This window comes from Ceratotherium simum, chromosome 3 (assembly GCF_057802395.1).
Source record: "Ceratotherium simum simum isolate JZ-2026a chromosome 3, ASM5780239v1, whole genome shotgun sequence".
Taxonomy (NCBI): domain Eukaryota; kingdom Metazoa; phylum Chordata; class Mammalia; order Perissodactyla; family Rhinocerotidae; genus Ceratotherium; species Ceratotherium simum.
Window position 1 is genome coordinate 44238036 of NC_141902.1, and position 21710 is coordinate 44259745.

The window sequence follows — 21710 nt, forward strand, 5'->3', positions numbered from 1 at the left end:
AAATGAGATGACGGGATTCAATTTACTTAGCCCCTAACAAGTGAAGCGCTGCTCAGATTTTGTTGGATGATTTCTGTTGAGCAATCCAACTCCCCTTATGAATTAAAGAAATTTTATTTTACTTTCTGTCTAAAAGGATTAATGGTTTACTACTAGTTACTAGTTGATGTAGTACTTAAGGTTTCTCAGGGCTAATGACTGGGCGGAGCCTACAATATTATTCCAAGCCAATTATTGCTCAGCCATCTCTTTCAAGGAAGATTCTAACCAATAAGAAGAAGCCTAAGATTCTAGGCTGAAAGCTAGGTGCCACATATAAGCTTGGGGGATGCTGAAGCGGGTTATACTTTCTGGGAAGGCTCCTGGGTGGTAAGTTAAACATTTCTGGGAAGGGTAAAAATCACACTTAATAGTATGTCATAAAGTAGATTCTGAGGCGTGGAGTAAAGGCGAGGACGATGAGGAATATGAAGACAAGAGGGGTATTCTATAAAAAACCAAAGAGATAACAGCTTTACTTATAATTTCCCCAGGAAAGGTTATTTGAGAGTTGAAGGTGAGATTTTTTTTTAAATTCAAAGAAATACCTTTAACAGCTGCAACAAAGAGGCAAGCTTTTGTTTGTATTTATCTATCTTTCTAGAACATTCATTGAAAAGCCAAATTTTAAGGTATCTATAAAGAGATATTATTCTAATGAAATGATATTCTAAGATGGGCTCATGATATGTATTATGAAAATGATTATGTAGTCTATTTATCTCACAGTCAAATATAAACCTCTCCATGAAGATTGAGAATATTTCATTAAAAAGAATCAGTAGAGCATGATTATTTTACCTAAATATAGCATATGACTTATTAAGGGCTGTGATTTATTTCCTTAGTCTGAATACTCATGTTTTTTTAAAGGTTCCATAATAGCATTTATAAAACAAACATATAAGCAAACAAAACATTTTGAAGGCTAGTAAAAGATCTAAGAATTTACAGAGACATCTTCTTGCCAGGACATATTTTTATAAACTAACAAGAATGTATTTTTTAGAAGTTTTAAAAACATTTTTTATTTTATTGATCATATAATGTATATTCATATCAATCATAAAATTCTTTGTCGATGAACTATTTTAGGCTGGGAATATTCTCATCAGCCCTTACTGTGCTCAGTTAGTAGTTATATCTTTTCTAAAGTCATATTGACTCCAACTGCACTGAGTCCAGGCAAATACCACAAACACAGGTAACCTTTTAATGACCTCATTGGAAATTCTGTTTGCTGAAGCAGGTCCCCAGTTATTTATTATGGGATTTAATTACTCAGGTGACTTAGGTTCCTAGACAGGTAATTTTTAATGAAATGAATTTAAAATTGCATGTCTTGTGAAAGAAAACTCTTCCTCATATCCCCATTCCTACTTAAATATATTTATATTTCTTGAAACAAGTTTAATTTTCTTTTTCAATGACAGATTTGAAGAGTGGTCAGAAGATTGTTTGGGAGGCAATACATCAAGAATCTATTTATTGAATTCTTCTAGAACAAAAGCTAGGAGCTCCCTAATGCAAACACATTAATGTTTATTCTGAGGAGGAAATATATATGATTTTTTTTTTAAAGAAAAAAACAAGCATAAAGTAGAAAGCTTAGTCCAAAAAAAATCCATTTTGGAAGATGTCACTGAACAATTCTTCCAATGTATTTCTGGATTCGGTGCCCAGTAGTACCAATCGCTTTCAAGTTAATGTCATAAAAGAGAGCCAGGAGAGCAGTGCTGCTGCAGATGACAACGCCGACCCCCCGCATTATGAAGAGACCTCTTTCGGGGATGCAGCCCAGAACAGATTCAGAATCAGCTTTAGGCCTGGGAATCAGGAGTGCTATGACAATTTCCTCCAAAATGGAGACACTGCTAAAACAGATGCCAGTTTTCATGCCTATGATTCTCACACAAACACATACTACCTACAAACCTTTGGCCACAACACCGTGGATGCCGTTCCCAAGATCGAGTACTATCGCAACACGGGCAGCATCAGTGGGCCCAAGGTCAACCGACCCAGCCTGCTCGAGATTCACGAACAACTTGCAAAGGTAAGCTTAAGGCCCAGGAGCGAGTATCTTCTCTTACTCCTCCAGGTGATTTCCTGCTCTTTAGTAACACGATGAATGTAAAAGCGTGAAGTGAAGAGGGCTATTCGAAACTGCCCATCTTACTTGCACAACTGTCCCTAGTTCCCAATAAACAGAAAATACCCAAAAAGCATTTCACAGATGTTTACTGACAGAGAACAGAGAACCAAAGAATTAACTCTGCAAGTTAGGCAATATGTTGTATCTTGTTTACCATTATAGTCTATTCAGTTCACACTTGTTTAAAGATGTCAAACTGAATGCTAAGCTGGTTTCGCCTTAGTATTAATGCCTCCACAGCAGCTGTAAAAAAAAAAAATCACTGGTGCCTACTGTAGTTAATACTGTGGTGCCAGCCTTTCGTGCACATGAGTATTTTTTATATTCTTCAAAGAGAGAGCAGAGATTTATAAGATTCAGCATTTTATCCTTTCCTTTTCAAAACTTTGCCTGAGGCTCCTGAATGCACTTAAGCATATAAAAGTAACTAAATTAAATTAAAGTACAGAAGCAGCAGAAGTGGCTAAACTTTTCATTATTTAAGGAATATAGCCAGGGTTCCCAAATGAGCTAGAAGCGTGAGGCAGCACTTTTTCTAATCTTGTAGCAAATCATTTATAAGCTAAGTAGATTTCTTCTTCTGTAACTTGCTCTAAAATATGTGGACGCCCTTTATCTTCCTGCTCTTCTGGGACACAGTTTGGAATGAATATCATTCTTGATGGAATATAATTACTTGCTAAGAAGAATAATTAGCTGTCACATGTCCAAATGTAGTTTACTGTTGTCCAAGTTTTGAGGTAAGGAAAAAAATGAATTGGAGGAACAATTCTTTTCATATTCATTCGTTCATTCAACAGGTTTTTTTATTAAATGATTACTCGCTCTGGGGATTCTAGGAATACTGCTCTCATGAAAGATGCCCACAAAGGTGAAAATCTCTCTTTGGTTTCTGCTCGTCATTCTTTCCACAGGGAAACTCATCTCCAAGTCTTGTTCCCTTTGGCTGCTCAGGGCCTCTGACTCTGGGTCCTACCACCGGAGACCGGGCGACTTCCTGAGGAGAAGCCCATGCTCTGTTCCCTTATCTCCTCTCCCCACCAAAACTTACTTGTCCTATGTACTTTATAGGCAATACTCTGCTAAACAGCTGATTTCTTTAGAGACATAAGATTTAGACTTTATCTGGAGATTTGGTGCTTTAACCAAAGGAAGTTAGCAGTGTGGTGATTTCAGACCAAGTGGCTGCCCCCGTGAAGATTTTTGAGAAGGGAGGCCATTTGAAGCTCCTGAAATCAAACTGAGGTGTCTCTTTCCTTTTCTATGTGAGGGGAGAGGAAAGGAGAAAAGAGAAAAGGAAGAAGGAAAAAAGGCAAAAGAAGCTTGAGAGAAGAGGGTGCAAGGAGCTTCCCAGATGTGGGAAGGGCAAAAAGAGAAATTTAGGGCATTATGAAGAGATTTCCATTTATTCTGAATAAGGAAAATGAACCAAAGTCATCTAAAAAAAGACCTGAAATTCTATCCCACCATACTCCATCTCATTACATGTGATAATTTTTAAAGCTGCATCCTTTGTTAAAATTGTCATCAAAATTTAAATAGTTTCATTAACGCGCTCTCCCAGCTTACAACAAAAGAAAATAAAATTTTAACTCCATTAAAAACGAAATAGAATAAACTCACGTTGTTCTTAGGACTGATGTTCTAGAGAGAGAAAAGTAGCTAATTTATAATTTCTAAAGCTATGGCTTATGTAAGTCTTTATACAGGCGGAGAAAAGATCTGAGGGCACTATTGTGAGAAAGCCATCTGAATGCCCAAACAATAGGAATGGAGTCGGAGCATTTGACAGATTTGATAGCAGTTTGGGATATCATATTATTTTTGAAAAGATAAAATGAGAGTAAGGATTAAACTTTGATTTAAAGCATTTTTTTTCCTGGATAAAAGGAATGGCAAATTAGATTGAAAATTAGGTTTAGGCTCAATGCCCTGAATAATCATTCTGAATGAGCATAGTAATAAGTTACTCTTTTTATGAACTGGACCCTCGCTTATCTAGGATATTTCATCTTGATTAAATCATACAGAAGTATCCACATGGCCAAATTGGGAGCAGAATTCTAATGCAACCACAGAATTTACAGTGGGCACATTCCTATAGCCAGGACTATTCTAGTGTTGCTGAGTTGTAGGGACCAATCCGCCTCCCCGCGTGTTCTACATCTGTGCTATCCTTCAGACAGTCATAGTCTGGGCCTTCTTCAGTTCATCTCTTTCTTTCTTGCTAGTGAATTTGATCCTGCTGTTCCTCTTGCTTTCCCTCCCCCAAATAAAAGATGAAAATCTGCAATGTAATGTAGCTATGCTGCCACCTCCTTGTGGCCCTTGGCATATTGTGGTAGTTCCTCAAATCACTAGAAAGGATCAATAGAACAAACACTGTATAATAACATTCAGACATATCACAGATTTTGTATGCACAAAATTATAAATACTAGTGTTTCCTAAAAAATTTAAAAGTGGAAAGTAATTGACATAATACAAGTTAGGCTATATTTTTTGGACCTCTGATTATAACGCTTTAAAAGCCATACAAAAATGATGTGTTCATACTAAATGACAGAATGTATTTGTCAGAAACCAGCTGGATTTCGTGCAAATCCTGGTTATAACTTCCAACTCAGAAAAAAATTACATGACAAGGTTGTTCTAATAGTTAAAATGAAAAATAGGTTTGAAAGACATTATTTTAAGTCTCTACCTTAAAAGAAACTCTAGGAGTGATAGGTATTGACAGAATTTGTAATCTCAATGATTTGAGATCATAGTTGAAGAAATTCTTTTCATTTTCTATGTAATAAAGAGCTAAATGCCTATACTGGTGGCTAGGAATTACTGATTTCTGAAAACTCTAGTTAAAAGCAGAAAAAAATAACTCCATCTCTTACTTGCTCTGCAATATTGTACAAGCTATATAACTTTGACTGATTTTACAGGATGCTTGTGAATATTAGAGTTTATATTCTTATAAAGTCTAGCACATTGCCTACAATAGATAGGAACTCAATAAATGGTTATTGATGATGATGATGATGGTAATTTTTATACTAGCTAATTTTTATTTAAAAAGTAAAGTGTAGACTGATAAAATATTTAACAAGTACTAAAAATATATGTAATGAAATGTCTCTTATCTAACATAAATCTACAGTTATTCTCTCCAGGGCAATCATTACTGACAGTTTCTTATAAATCCTTCCAGAAATTTTCTATTCCTATATAAACATATGTATGTATCTATAAATATCTATATTTGATCTGTCTAACTTGCTGTCTGTATCCTTTTTTCAAACACATATTGAGACATATTTTACTATGTTTCCCTGCGCTCTGCTGTTTTCAATAAACAATATATGTTGGAGATTGTTCTATGTCAAAACATGTGTAATGATTATTATACATCTGGCAAAAATTAATCTAGTATTTTTACTTTGTAAAAATAATTCTACTTTTAGTATCCAGCCTAGTTCTTGTGTCTACCTTTTTATACACAATTCCTAACTACAGGGCTAACCAAAATGGAACTCCTTTTCAGCCTTACTAACCACCATTGTTGTTAGCATTTCAGAAGAATATAATTACAAAGAAATCAGGAAAATATATACCCTTTCTATCAAAGTCAGTGTTCTGATGTCATTAAAATAAAGAGTCTATGAAAAATACAAAATACTAAAAAAAACTAAGATGCAAATATTATTCTTAAAGAATCCAACTGTTTAGAAACTGATCCAAAACAAAACAATGGAATGATTTCACATTTGGGTCTTTAGAATATTAGCAACTAAAAATAATTCATCAGTAAGAGCATTAAGAGTGATTCTGGTATAATAAAAAAATTTTTATTAAGAATTGTGTCAGACACAGGGCTCACACTTGACAAATTCTCATTCAATCCTTATAACAGTCCTTCAAGGTAGGAAATTGCTATTTTATTGATGGTGACAGTTTTTTAAAATTCTGTGGATCATTTAGAAGAGAAAACAGTAACTTAGAGAAGTCAATAAACTTCCAAGGCTGAGAAGCCCAGGTCACATGGCTAATAAGTTGAACCCATGTCTGCATGACTCCAGAGTCCACGCTCTTGATCACTATTTTCCACTCTCAGCCTACTCTCCCATGGCACTTTGCCTCAGCTCATTCAACAGTTATAGAAAATGGTGGAACTCAGGCACAAAGAAGGCATTCCACTTCATCCATGAGGGGCTGAGCAAGAGATCCCAATTCCTTTCTTGTTTTGGGGACTGTGACAAGGGATCATGTTGCTTCTCCTACAGAATTAATTGTAGGTCTCAATTATTTTCATCGTCATCGTCAAAAGCATTTATTAGCCATTTATTTACAAGAGCTTCTCTATAAAGTGAGTTAAAGAGATTTGACGTCTACGCTCTAGAATTTTATAAGTCAAATGGCATTGTTGTGGGTAGAAATATAGGACATGTAGTCAAGTTAACAAACATTAAACCACATAAATCAATGTATAAATGCTTATCTTCTGTAAAAGGACAACCAAAAATGTACAAATGCATTCTCTAGAAAATAATCTTCTCTAAAATATTTCCAAGTTCAGATTTGGCACTTTAGCATTCAAATTGGAGATATCCAAAATTAGAAGTAATCACCAAGCCAAATAAAATAGACATTAAAATTTAGGCAATAAATGCTTTGAAGACCACTGATGATCAGAAGCCACCCCTAAAATATTTGTTGGAGTGAAACTCTGCAACTAAGGAGTAATTCTAGTGATTGTTAGAGTTTTAAATACCCAAAGCCACACCTGGGAGCTCATACTAGTAAAACAATCTGTGGAAACAAAACAAAAAACAAAAAAATGATTAATTTCTCATTATAAATATTTCAGTGATAGATGATGAGTAGGGTGAGACTTCCCTTAAAGTATTACTTGGAAAATATTAAGAATCTGTTAATTTTATAGTTTTAAGTGATTTATTACACATGGCTACCTTTTGGCCTAAGTTATCAAAAATATGTCAATTTGTGTGTGAGGTATATGTTTTCAAATATAGTAAAAATACTGTGATTATAAATTGTGGCCATTGGTAGTGATTTAGAGGCATGGTTTATAGTAATTCTGAAAACAAGAAAAATTAAAAACCCTCTCATTTTCGTAATTTAAAATACTCCCCTTTATCACTAGGGCTATAAATGTACAAACATAATATTGATTAATAAGATATAGAAATACGATTAGAATCATACGTTTTTCATTCTGAAATGAACCTTAGGAATTATCTGGTTCTTACTGGAATTGGCTTTAAAACAACCCACTGGCTTGGGTGTGAGAGGTTTAAGTGGAATACTGTTGGCCCGTATGTTGATAATTGTTGAAGCTGAGTGATGGGTACATGAAATATATTATTCTCCCTACTGTTGTGTATATTTAAATATTTCAATAATAAAAGAAAGTGTAAAACAATGAGGAAAGGATCATCTAGGGCTAAATATTTATGGAACTATTTCTCAATTGATGGTCCAAGATTTCTACCACGCTGAGATTAAAGGCTGAAAACTTGAAAACATGCATAGTAGCAAGTATTACCTAGTTGGAACTTAAAGAATAAATATATTTATTTTCTTCTGCTTTGATGATAGCTAGAAAGGCATTTATTATTTTTCTGGAGTTTGAAAAATCATATATTTTATATTAAATAAAATAATTATCTTTCATCATCTAGAAAAGCCCAATAGGAATTTGCCCCTTAAGTCTGTCTGTCTCTGTCTCTTTCTCTTTCCTTCTTCTTTTCTTGCTTTCTTCCTTTCTCTCTCTCTTTCTCTCTCTTTCTCTCTTTCTGCCTCTCTTTCTTTCTCCCTTCCTTTCTTTCTTTCTTTCTTTCTTTCTTTCTTTCTTTCTTTCTTTCTTTCTTTCTTTCTTTCTTTCTTTCTTTCTTTCTTTCTCTTTTTCTCTCTTTCTTTCTTTCTTTCTTTCAATGCACTTGATTTTACCTTCTCTGAATGCTTAATGCACAGGTAAAACTCCTGGTAAATAAATAATCATTCCCTAAAGCTATGCAATTTAAAATGCATTTATGAAGGGTTGTGGGTCATCATTTATGGTAATGGAGTGTGAACATACAAATTAATTCAAAGTGTGAAGGAAAAAACTGGTTTCAGGCAGCAATCATAGAACATCTAGTCTTTGAGACTTTGGTCCCAAGAACATGCACCAGCCAGGAGGCTGCCAGCCACTGGTTATAGCTCACAGCCATCAAATCCCCGCAAACCCTCAACCCAAAGTTGCTTAGTACTTTGATGATAAGTTGGCTTTATAATTGCTGTTTGTGCTTACAAAGGAGGCATTTATTAAAGAGTGAAACCAAGTTTTGCTTTGCCATGTTAGAAGAGGAAGATGGCAAACATAGAAAAATGATTTTGCCTTAGAGTAAACTACTTCAAAGGAAGGTTTTCAGAAAACCCATCGATTTTATCCTCATTGGCAGTATTCAGGAAAGGTTAAGTCACTTGCTGGAGGACACATCCTGAGCTAACTGCAGAGCCAAAACTAGATTCCAAGTCTCCTAGTTTATGTGGTGCAGCGATTTTTCAGCTCCCGATGAGAGTAAGCAATGGAAATGGATTTGTACCTGTAAATTTACTATCAGACTTTTATAGTCAACAGAAGAAATTTACATTCAAAGGTTTTTTCCCTTCTGTGGTATAAATATATTTAAAACTTTGAAACTCTAGCAGGTTGAACATATTTCTAGCAGTTGAACAACTCTTCTAAGGGAGAGTTAACATCCTACATTGACTCTGTTTTTGAATAATTTATAAAATTACTGCCTTACTAATTTCCATCTATGATGATTTCCCTGACATGCCCTCATAGAATATTCTTTTTGCTTCACATTGTGATGTCCTGGTGATAAATTGAAGAACTGTTAAAACTGAGAGCAGAGGGGCATTCATCAGATAGAAATGTTCATGTAAGGGTAAATTTTAAATATCCTATTCATCCTTTAGCCAACTTTGTAAGATATTTTTTACAGTCCTTGGTATTCTTATTAATCCAGATCTGAGGGCCACAGTTAACATCAGAGTTCATCAGACAGCAGAGCAATTTCCTGGACCAAACTCTCAAGTTCAGGTTTAATCAGAAAACATAGATTTTATTCCCAAGATTGCTTTTAAAAAGCAAGGGACTAGGGCTCTATCTCATGAGATCCCCAATTAATTCAGGAAAAGGAAATTGCCTTCTGTGTGAATGAGTAGCTGCTGATTTTCTGGCCATGGGCTCTTGATTAACTAGAATATTGACAATTTAAAAAGTTTTTCTCAAATCAAGCCAAATAAATGAATCTCCTAACCAAATAATCCCTTTAACATTCATGGACATTTTAACACATTCCTCAATTTCCTGCTCTCACTGATTTTTCAGTTATGGAAAATGAAAGTTATATTTGACCCACTCAGCTGCCTTATGTGTGTAGAATCCTTTCAGACAAAAGCATAATTTGTAATTGACTGGAGAATGACCTGAAATGTTTCATCCATCTGTAATTGGCTGTATTGTATAGAAACGTGCCATCCAATACGGTAGCCACCAGTCATATGTGGCTACTGAACACTGGAAACGCGGCTAGTCCAAATTGAGATGTGCTGTCTGTGTGAAGTACATACTGGATTTCAAAGACATTGTATAAAAAGAATGTAAAATATCTTATTAATATTTTTATATTGATTATATGTTGAAATGATAATGTTTTCTATAGCATCTATTAAGTAAAATATACGATTAAAACTGTCATGATTCAGGTCCCTCCTACAAGATGGAGTACCACCACTGTTAATAAATATTTACATTGCAAATATTAGAAATATGATATTCTATAAAAATTAAATATATTCTTAACATCTAATGGTTCATATCTGAACCCAAGTTATTTCACTAATTTCTTTGTACTTTTTTTTTAAAGTAGCTACTGTAAAATTTTGAATTATATGCATGACTTGCATTTGTGACTGGTATACATCACCAATTTCTGCCCTGCTAGTTCAGCCTAAACTTCTATGGACTTTGTTTATCCATATCTTACATTGATATGAATATATGATGTCAGCTTTCAATTATCTGTGTAAATAGGGACTGAGGATGCCTAAGATTAGGATATTCCTCAGGTAATTTAAAACTAAATTTTAACTCTTAATTTCAGTTTCTTTTTTCATTCAATTTTTTCCCCAATGCTGTTGGAAAATAATAGATGATCTGGTTTGGGATTCGTTTCCTTCCTTTCCTTTTTTAAATGTGGCCTGCACAGAGGAAACAATGAGAAATGGAAAACAGAATAGAAAGGAAGAGAAAAGAAATGGGAGACAAGAATGGATAAGAAACTATGTCATCTGTCCCTAAGTGGTGTTGATCAGGTGGCCTTCAAGTCTACTTTATGGATTTAATATTGTTTATCAGTGGCCAGGTATGGCAGGCCCTGGTTGGCATTGAGAATTAACCCACACTACCATCTTCCTCCAATTCAGATGTGATGCAATGACTCTTTTCACATTGGATTACATTGGTTACCCAAGTGTCACACTAGTACCATGAATAAAGTCTTATGGGAGAACAAAGTTGGGAGAAATCCTTACTTACAAAGAGAAGTAGAAGAACATGCTGGAAGAAGGAGACAAGAAGCCAATATCACTTGGAGTAAACAGCCCAAATTAGGGTTAGCTTACAGTGAGGGTGCTAATAGTACACCAAAGCCCAAAAAAGCAAGAGCCCTTGAGTATGGCAATGGCAAGAACTTCGACCATCCCCAAATAAAGTCCTTACAGTAAATACTGAGGGACAGGCCCAGTGGCATAGGGGTTAAGTTCACACCCTCTGCTTTGGTGGCCCAGGGTTCACAAGTTCAGATCCCAGGTGCGGACGTACATACCGCTCATCAAGCCATGCTCTGGCGGTGTCCCACATACAAAGCAGAGGAAGATTGGCACAGATATGAGCTCAGGGCCAATCTTCCTCACCAAAAACAACAAAAAAACCAAAAATGTTTATTTTATACCAGTTCCATTTTAGAGGGGAAAAATTGCCCTGTCCAAGACCTCTCAGCTATTAATGTCAGAACACATCATTCTCGGCTTAAACCAATTCAGACCACTTAAGATAAAGTTGTTCTTTAATACTGATAATTAAGAGCTGAATCTAAGAGACTTCCTCAACGGTTTCCAAGCGCTTACTGGAAAAGATTGCTTTTGGGGAGCTCGGTGGGGTGGACTTTAACAATTAAAGAGTCAAGTTGGTGCCAGATAGGCTAAATTAAGTGGGTGTGTCTGAAATTATTCAAAGTCATATCTAAAAGAGAAATTAGAGAGTTGTTCTTAACTTGAGAGAAACAGAGCTATTTCCTCCCCCATTGAATTCAGAGACGATCTCACTAAGAGGAAAATTAGGCCACAGAAAAAACTAAATAAACATTTTAACCATTTCTTAATACTACTTACTTCTTTCTACTCAGCCTATCCTTCTAGTAGTGAGTCATGAGACTTCTTACCTTCTGTACAATACTACTAGCCATCCAACAATTCTCAGGCACATTCAAAACTTTTTGAATCTGAAAGAAACTTGCCCTACAGGAAGGCATTCTTGTAGCCAGCCGTGCCTTTAAATCTTTTCAGAATCCTTTAAACTTTTTTTTTAAAGAAAACATTTCTACATGTTCTTTCATTGAATCTTCTTTAAGATACTCTGAGTTGAGTAGAGAAGTTTTATCATCATTATTTTAGATGAGTAAAATGAAGACCAGAGACGTTAATGGAAAGAAGACCAAGCACTCTGCGTTAGTAAGGAAGGTTAACTTTCTGGCCCTCTTACCTGCCTTCTAAAAGACCCTCATTCACTCTTGAGAGGCTCTCCTCGCTACCCTGCACCCCTTCTTTTCTCTTTTATTCTCAACTTGTCCAAATCTGACCATTTTCCCCTAGGGTAATATTCTTACCGATAGAAGAACTGCCCAGGGTCCTTCACTACCCTGCAGTCTTAGCGGTGCCTAAAATCACTCACCAGACAAGCCCATCAGCTCTCGGGGCAAGAAGTAACTATCATACTAAAATGACTAGAACATGTTTCCTTTTTTTTTTCTCTAAAGTTTTATGTCAATTATTTTGATTTGCCTTTAAAAGTTTTATGGAACCGTGTGTTTGTTGACCAAATACTGTGTTTTTTGCTCTCTGTAAAAATGTAGGATGTGGCAGTGGCCCCGGGTTCAGCTGACAGGGTTGCTAATGGTGATGGGACGCCTGGAGATGAACAAGCTGAAAACCAGGAAGATGACGATAAAGGCGGTGCTGTGAAGTTTGGATGGGTGAAAGGTGTGCTGGTGAGAAAGCTCCTATGTTTACGAATGAAAACTAGCCATTCAAGGTTCCGGTGGACTGAGTATTAGCAAGGCCTGAACACCAGAGCTACAAAGACGGCTGGGTTTTGTCCCACTGTCACTTCTCACGTACCTTTCAATGCTCCTTCAACCCGCAGGTAAGATGCATGCTGAATATCTGGGGCGTCATGCTCTTCATTCGCCTCTCCTGGATTGTTGGAGAAGCTGGAATTGGTAAGCATTTTTTCCCTCCTATATAACACTCAATATAAACTCAATAAGCAGCTTGTTTTCACCATTGGTGCTGAATGTGAGATGAAGGTCACAGAAATAATCTGCACTTGGGCTCTGTTTGTCAGAGAGGAAAAGTGCAGCGTTAACTCCTGGAAGACTGGAATTTTCCAGCTTGCCAACCAGGGGCATGCTCAAGTAAACATTTCTATCTTTTCATAGAGTTTTAGGTGTACAGGTATATAGAGACATATTCATTTTAAATAATAGTATTCATGTTTTGGGACAAACTGACATTTATCAGAGTATCTCCCTTATGATTATTGGCAAAACTTCACTAAACAAAAATAACTTGTGGGGAAAACTGGTGAAAATGTGACCTGACTAATAAAAATGCTGAATTGTTGAAGATTTTCCAAAGAAAATAATTGTGTTAGTTTCAGGTACCAGCATGAAGAAAACAAAGGTTAATAAAGTATTGCCAGATAGAAGCTTAAAATGATAGATAAAATGACTAAGATAATGTATACAACTATTGCTAAGTTTTCTAAATGGAAAATGGATGATGTTGAAGTTATTTTGAGTGGTTATTTAATGTTTTTAGAAATTATATTCCATTTAAAGTATTATTTCCTGTGGTGAATCCTTTTTAATTGAAAGTAAATTAGTAAAATTTATATGAAAAATTTATATGAATTCTATCAATGATCCTGATTTAATGTGATAAAAATGAATGATGTTCTACTTTATCTATGGAAAATACATAAAGATTCACTTTTGGGGAAGACGTATAAATCATTGGTATCAAGAACATAGAGGTTCAGATGTGCTTTCAAATACTACTCTGGAACGCATCTCCATTCACATTCAAAAGATACTGGGCCATTATTTATTGCCTTTGCTCCTAAACACGTTCAGAATCACCGGAAGACTAACTCGGAGAAAGAAACGGCTGAGTTGTAAATTGAAAAAGTGGAACCAGTTCCCATAGTTTTTCCATGTTTCGTGTTTGGCGACTGCTGGGTTCCTGACAAAGGGCTGCTTGCCGGCTTTATGATGCATAGCAAATGAGTGCTCACAGCCACAGGGGCCAAAATAAGTATATGCTGTTCCATGGAAAATCTGCAGCTTAATATTGCCAAGTTTTTGCTCCAGGGTTTCATGCAAAATTAGGTTTTTAAGGGCAGTTTAGTAACTTATTGAGATCATCAAGAAACGTTACTTTGTTTGGAGGTGTGAGCATAGCCAAGGGCAAGAGTAATTCTTTTTAATGCAACTTATTTAACATCCATATGTTTGGGCAATAATCTGAACTTTAATCAGGTCTTAGATTACTCTTCACAGTCAATCCACTCTCATGTTTATTGCAAAATTGTAAAATATTAAGAATCCTATCTTCTGCTAAAATGTTTATTACACTTCCAGAGAGCAGTATTGTTTTAATAAGGACCTTTTATTTAAGTAAGCAAATCCTACTTTAGAAGAGATTAGAATCCTACCTAAATGGGTGTCCAGTGGGTTTCCTTTGAATGGAGGTTTTTTGTTTTTTTTCTTAATTCTCAGAAAATAAACTTGAGTGAGTTGTAGAAACTTATTACCACTCTTACTCAGTTTTACTGGCCTTTGCTGTGAACTTAAAGCTAAATGAGTTGACTAAATCACCCTCTGGGTCCCCGTTGGATTCCCTTTATTAGTTAAGAAGAGAAACGAATACAAATAGCTTCTTCTTGCCTTGGGGGTAGTTTGGGGAAGAAACCTGAATACACCTTCAAGTCCAGACCCTGGGAAAACCAGAAGGAGGCTGGAGCCAGGATAAAAAAGTAGCTACAGCCCTTGGCTAACCATTCTGGGGCCACGAGTTTTGGTTGTCTTCTCCCCCAAAGCAAATGGTCGAATGAGCTGATAGTGCCATCTAGTTGTTCTCTGTCTTGGAGAACTTGGCTGGGGCAAAATGGTTTCCAATAAACTTAATCAACAGTCAGGGAAGAAGGGTGTGAAAAGCAAGTACGACCTGAAGCAAGACATTTATATTCCATGAGTTTCACTTTTTCATCTGAAAATTAGGGAGCTGGATTAATTGTTTCCCAACCAATTCTTTGACGATAAAGCTAAAGAACCTTGCTGAACAGGCAGACACAAATTGAGAGAGGCTGAGGGCAGCACAATAGTCTTCAGACTGTGGGGTGCATGAGAATTACCTGGGAAGTTAGGTTACAACACTGCAAAACCCTGGGATTCACTTCGAAAGATCCAAACTCGGTAGGTCCGGGCATTTTTAATAAGCACCCCAGGCATCTCCTGAAGCAGGGGGTTCAAGGATAGCACTTTGAGAAAACATAAGAAGTGAATGTTCCCTAAGCTGCCTTTTATCTTGAGATTTTATGTTTGATTGTGACAGAGAAGGAAATCTCTTGCTGTTTAAATGTATAAAACTTTGTTCCAGGATTTCAAGTGGTTTACAGAAATGTATACAACGCAGAAGGATAAATTGAGAATTGCTGGGAAAATACAGGCAAAGGGAAAATAAGGGTAGGGAAATAATAAAGTCAGAGTAGATTTAATGTCCTGAAATGCAAACTATATGGTTCTGTACAGTCGCTGGAGTGAACTAAACATTTGATATCAAACTTCCTCAAAAGAAAGTCAATAACAAAATAGTATGCAAAAAACGAAAAGAAATCACCCTTAGTGGTACAAAGAACTGGGGCCACGTCGTGATGCAGAGGTGATTCCCATCACTGGATCCCTGCAATAGATGGGAGGAATTTAGTGCAGCTATTTCTTACAACACCAAGCTTTTAAGAGTATAGGGGCCAAAGCAACATGGTCCAAGTTTGCACCTTGTGTCCACAGTTAGCCTCTTCCTAACTGAGCACTTCCCTGCACTTTAACCTGTAAAATAACCTAGAGACTTCTGCTAGAGCCAGTATATAGCTGGAAGCATCAAAAGAGCCAGGCTCCAGTACCTCGTTCCCATTTCTGCCCTTAGTCTCCCTCCACTTCCCCTTCATTCAGGGCATGGCCAGAGAGATCACACCCCCTCTTGGCCAACCACCCTTCTAATCATCCTTGGAACAAGGAGCCTGCCAACAACGATTATGAAGCATTCTCTTTATGTAGAGGAGCATACCAGACAGGCCCAGGCAAGAGCACTCTGGCTGGAGCCAGGGTGATTTCAGTGCCTGTGACTCTACAACTTCTGCCTGAATTCTGGGTCGGCCTCCATTGAGGAGGGTATTGTAAGGGAGGAAAAACTGTTTTCTTTCTACCCATGTTAGGCTCATTGGCTAAGGCCCTATGAATTAGACCGACAAAAGACAGATTAGCAAGAGAAAAACAATCAGAGACAGATTAGCAAGAGAAAAACAATCAGAAGTTTATTAACATGTTCATCATGCATACACGTGGGAAGACTGCAATAAGTAACTCAAAGTGGTGGTTAGAACTTGGGCTTGTATAGCATCTTAACAAGATAATCCATTTTTAGAGAAGTGACAAGACAGAGGAAAAGGACTGAGTTTCTAGGGTGACAAATTGTGGGAAGGCAAATATATGGGAGAACTAACAGAAGATAAGTAAAGTTCGTTGGGTAAGTAAGTTCCTCTGGTGCTGTCTCCAGCTGATAAGGGTCTAGAATTGTCTCTGGTGATTAACTTCTGTTCTTCCTGGAATACAGGAAAGGGAAGACATCTTTATAAATTTATGTCCTGTTTTTAGGCAAATAAGGGGAAGTATCTGCTTCTTTTCAATTGCCTTTAGCTCAAAATAATCTTTATGCTAACGCGGCATATTTGGGGGTGATATATTCTATTATCCTTCAGTATCGACCTGGCTGTGTATTTCTTGAAGCTAAAAGGAGCGTTGCCCTCCTCTGAACTCTGGTTTACCACTTTCTCCCTCCCTCTCATAATCATTGACTTTCTGTACCATAAGATCTTTGAGGGCAGCTTTTTAAATTTAATTTGGCTTGTTCCTTGCATTTCTCATGCTACCTAAGACATGGCTGGATGTATAGTAGGTTTTTAATGAACAATAGCTATTAGGCCTATTGTGGATATGATCAAAAGGCAGTGCTACTAATTGTGTACTGTGTTCTATGCTCTATGCTAGCCACTTTACACATGAATTCTTTCTAATTTCATTGCCATTTTTGGCTCAGAAAATAAGTAACTTGTCAGAGGTCACACAGCCAATAAGTGAATGTAGTTCAATTTGATTGTTTCCACTTGAACAATGAACAATTTGGTATATTGTATGTCATTTTCCACTCTTACACAACCAAATGTGCATAAAAAGATAGTTGTCTCAAAGAATGAACATTTATTCTCTAGTTATATTAACAGCTTGGAATTCTATGGACCAATTATTATGATTATAGGTATCTATAACTTCATCAAAAATGGGGTTCACATTAAATTTTGACCAACCATAGTTGTTCAGTTGTGTGCAGCTTCGCACTGCACATTTTAGCCCTTGAGTTTCTAGGATCTCTGATTCTACAGGTAGAAAACTTCAAAGCTGAGCATTTACTCCATGGTGATTTCAAGGCCATCTTGTTATCTCCATTGTGGTCCTTTGGTCATTACCCTAGACTTGCTGGCTTTGATGTAAACGATCTAATGGATTGTTCCACCGTTTAATCGCCTTTATTTTTCCTCTCTCAACTGAGGTCTTGGTGTGATTATCATCGGCTTAGCCGTGACAGTGACTGCTATCACTGGTTTATCCACCTCTGCTATTGCCACAAATGGATATGTCAGAGGAGGTAATTAAACTTGGGACCTGCAGGATCATTTGTAAGGTAAAGGCAACACAGGCTCAAATAGTTCACCACTGACCTTTCTGGAGTGTTTTCAAAGGTAATCCAAGTTGGTTCCTTTTCTTCCTCCCCAGGCAAGAGAGATGAAAGAAAAATGGGGAAGGATTTAACCTTTGTCAAACCTTCAACTTTCTCATTCAGGTTCCTCTCAAGCAGGAGAGAAGGTCACATGCCATGTTTTCTCTTTTCACAGCCAGGGTAGCTTCTCTCCCAGGACACCAGCATAAGCCAACTTTTCCTTTCCAGGGCTGCCTTTTAGATTGTGTTTACTTTTGGAAACCATCCTTCATCATAATGAGCAGTTCTCCGACTTCATCTTTATGCCAGGCACACCAGTCTCTCCTTAGCACAAAGGAACTCCGTGGGGGCCCAAGGCTTGGACGTGAAAACTTAAATTAAAGGCAGTATAGTTTGCAGCAGTAGAGAATCCAAGGAAGAAAAGTAAAACGTAATATCTTCTATGTTTCGTTGCTAACAGGTCTTGGAGTTCTCATAATTCTTCTTTCCACCATGGTAACATCTATTACTGGGTTGTCAACTTCTGCAATAGCAACTAACGGGTTTGTTCGTGGAGGTAAAATTTCTAAGATATCTAATGCTCTCATCACGTGCTACGGGTAGGCAAAAACTTTTTATATACTTCTTTTTTGTTGGGAACAAGAAAATAGCCCAATGTTCTTGAAGCCTGACTAACTATTTGGAAGAGCTGGATGCAGAAGGAAACACAAGGTACTGTGAGTATAGTCCTGGTCTACTCTGGTCAGCTATGGTCTCTTTTCTAATGAATCTTTCTGGCACATTGCAGGTCATGGTTTCCATATGCTCAAATTCCTTGGGTAAATGTTTTATTTTTCAGGCTAGTCTGCACACCTCTTGCTCGTGTTTCCTGGAAAATGATTCCTGGACATGGCTTCAATTTTAAAGTTTAGTACATTTCAGGTGCTTCCTAGACCTTCGTGGAAGGGGATCTTTTAGAACATTTCAGATTTTTCATGGGGAGACTGATCTTGCTGTGACAAGATTCAGACTGCTGACTCCTGAAGTACTGGTGACTTCTTGAAGTGTTGGAGCCAAACACCTTTCTTGGGGGATTTTGCAGGTCTTGGAGTCATCATCATTGGCCTGAGTGTGGTAGTGACAACACTCACAGGTATTTCTATGTCTGCTATTTGCACAAATGGAGTAGTAAGAGGAGGTAAGCCAATTCATTTACCTATGACTACAAGCTTTGGTTATGTGGTAATGTCTAGAGTTGGTTTAATGTTGGAAGTAAAATTTTTATATTGATAATTACTCCCCAAAACCTGAAAACAAAACAAAATAATCCAAAATTTAAACAGTAAGGCAAAATTTTGCTCAAGGAAAATTAAGAGATCTCTAGAAAAGTCTTCTTTGACCCATTTCCTGTGATTCAACATGTTTATGAAGTAGAGAGTGACCACATGTCTAGAAAGAAGGCATAGAGTATTACAGTAACATATGGTTTCTTTGTGCCTTGGACGAGCCCCGCTGGCTCTCTCCCGGGTCCCCTCAGCGTGGGTCTTCTCAGCGGCCAGGCTGACACTGCTGACACTTCCCACTGGGTAACCCTCAGACTTCACCCCAACACTGTGCTCCCAGTGCCAACAGGCAGGAGAAGATCCTTAAAAAGAAAATAAAAACAGACAAAACAAAGAGTTCCTTTCAAATCATCCAGGAACAAGCAGGCCTAGGCAGAAAATGAAGTGGGTGAAGTAAATCATTGTTCTTCCAACTTCCTTTCTTCCCCCTCCCATTCTGCTTTGGCTCCTCAGGTCTCTACTTGGGTACCTTATCCAGGTCTCCCTACCCTGGGCCTTCTAAAACACCAGCTAGCCACAACATACTCCTCTCACAGCTTCTGCCTGGCTGTCCTTTTGACCAAGCCTAAGTGACTGGCTAACTAATTTATTGAGTGTAATCTGGACAAAGGAAATAATGGGATTCGCCCCACCCAAATATAGGTTACATTTTCAGAGAGGGCTTTGACCCTTTAACCCAGAGGAGTTCCTATGGTGGCAGAAATTCCTTTTCAGTAAAAGGCAGTTTCATTTTGTTTGCAGATGTTTCTTCAGTGTCATTCCCTTACCAATTCTATCCACCTCTAAGACTAGCTCAGTATAGGAAGTCATTAATTTACTCTGGTCTGTGACAATATCTAGTTATCTAGGCCTCTCACCATCTAGTCGTTTTTACCTTCAGTAACCTGCTCAGTACCCTCTAGGCAGTTAACCAGTCCAGCCTAGTCTTTCATGTGCACAGAAGCACACAGCCCTGTACAGAACTGCCTTTTCAACATCCAAGGGAGAAGCACTTGTTCCAGGCCCTCCCACCTTTCTTCTACTTGCCATCCCCAGACGCTAGGGGTATTTGGCAGTAATCATACCTTCTTGAACTAAAAGCATAGAAAACAAAATCTGATTTATAGAGTGGATAATACATAGCACTATACAGATACCTTTTTTATGCAGCAAATATGTACTAGAAAACTATACCAGAAAGGAAGTTAGAAGAACAATGATAAACTTCATCTGCTTCATTTTCTGCCTAGGCCTGCCTGTTCCTGGAAATTTCACATATAAAATTTTATTTCACTTACATTATTGATTTGAACTCTCCAATGAATTTTTTTAAAGACAAAGCATTTTTTGGGTAAAGTTTGCTGTATTCTTATTTATAGCATTTGTGTACAATTAGGTTTCAATAAATTGGATTTTATTAAGTTAGGATAGTTCTATCATAGATTATATATAGAGTAGAAGGAAAAGCTAAGTTATTTATTAAGGTGACACAAGATTCCTAAAATTATTAGGAAACTGTAATTTTTATTAGAATAATTAATATTTCAAATGTTCTCAGATATTCAAAGTTATCTGATCATATAAACTAAATCCCCTAGCAGTTCCTCCACATAAAACATGTTCATTTCTTCTTTCAGGTGGGGCCTACTATCTTATTTCCAGAAGCTTAGGGCCCGAGTTCGGTGGGTCTATAGGCTTGATCTTTGCTTTTGCCAATGCAGTAGCTGTTGCTATGTATGTGGTGGGATTTGCTGAGACTGTGGTAGATCTTCTTAAGGTAATTGAAAGCTTTTCTTTTCTTCAGCCAAGCAAGATAATTTGGTTCAATTTGCTTTTTCAGGGCACTGGGGGATATCATTATGATGAGATGAGAGGAAATAGATTTATTCTGCAGAATGTGGAAGTTGAATATAGCTGAAGGAGCCCTAGGCTTGGCATCAGAATTGGCTTGGACCAGTCTCTCACATTTACCAGCTGAGAGATTTTGGATCAGTCCTTCTATTTATCTGAACCTTGCTATCCAAATCTATAATATGGGCTAATAATACTGTTCCACATGTTTCACAGAAATGTGGTACAAATCAAAAGAAATAATGTGCATGAAATACTGCATAAAATATGAAACAAAGGATAAGTAATGGGTATTATTATCAGCAGCAATATTACTACTGTGGTTATAGATTTCCAAAGGGAATAAAAGTTCAAACATTAGAATAACTCACTGTAGAAAACTAGGTGTTTCTTAGTTGAGGCGCCCCGGCTAGATGGTATATATGTGAGCACATCAATTAGCTGGAATACGAACTAACTTCTCGTCCTCTTTTCATGGTGGTGATAGCATTCACTGAATTCCATTGGTAACAGTGCCTCTATTAGAAAATTAGATGAATAAATGAGTAGATTATTTAGTTCATAATGTATGTTATCTTCAAGAGATTCATTATCTGGTTTGTATACTTTGTTCTTTAATTGGATAGCATTTATTTTCCAATATTCACATTGGAAACCACTCATTTTTATTTCTCTAGGATTCCCCTTGATACACAAAAATAACTAGTCATTCTTCTGAAACAAAAAATGATATGTGCATGTACACATACTTTTACTTAGTGCTATAGTAGCTTCAAAAACTGTGACTAGAATGAATCTCTAAAATTTCCAACTCCTAATCATGGCTGTCAAAGGCCTATTATCATGGCAAAAGTAATGCTAGTTTCCTTATCTTCTCAAATTTATGAGCACTTTATTTTTCTGTTATCTTGAATGGTTCCAGATGTTAGTGCACAGTATTGCATCTTACTGGTAAATGCTACAAT

The 21710-nt window shown here is 37.0% G+C and overlaps 1 protein-coding gene across 1 annotated transcript in view; it reads left to right on the forward strand.

The window, feature by feature from the left end:
* Positions 1 to 1675: 1675 nt before the first annotated feature.
* SLC12A1 (solute carrier family 12 member 1) overlaps positions 1676 to 21710 on the forward strand; it is an 82699-nt gene continuing 62664 nt past the window's right edge. The window contains exons 1-6 of the mRNA XM_087429074.1: positions 1676 to 2095; positions 12394 to 12528; positions 12684 to 12759; positions 18054 to 18149; positions 18675 to 18770; positions 20532 to 20671. Coding sequence (XP_087285200.1) covers positions 1676 to 2095; positions 12394 to 12528; positions 12684 to 12759; positions 18054 to 18149; positions 18675 to 18770; positions 20532 to 20671 — 963 coding nt within the window. The remainder of the gene's footprint in view (positions 2096 to 12393; positions 12529 to 12683; positions 12760 to 18053; positions 18150 to 18674; positions 18771 to 20531; positions 20672 to 21710) is intronic.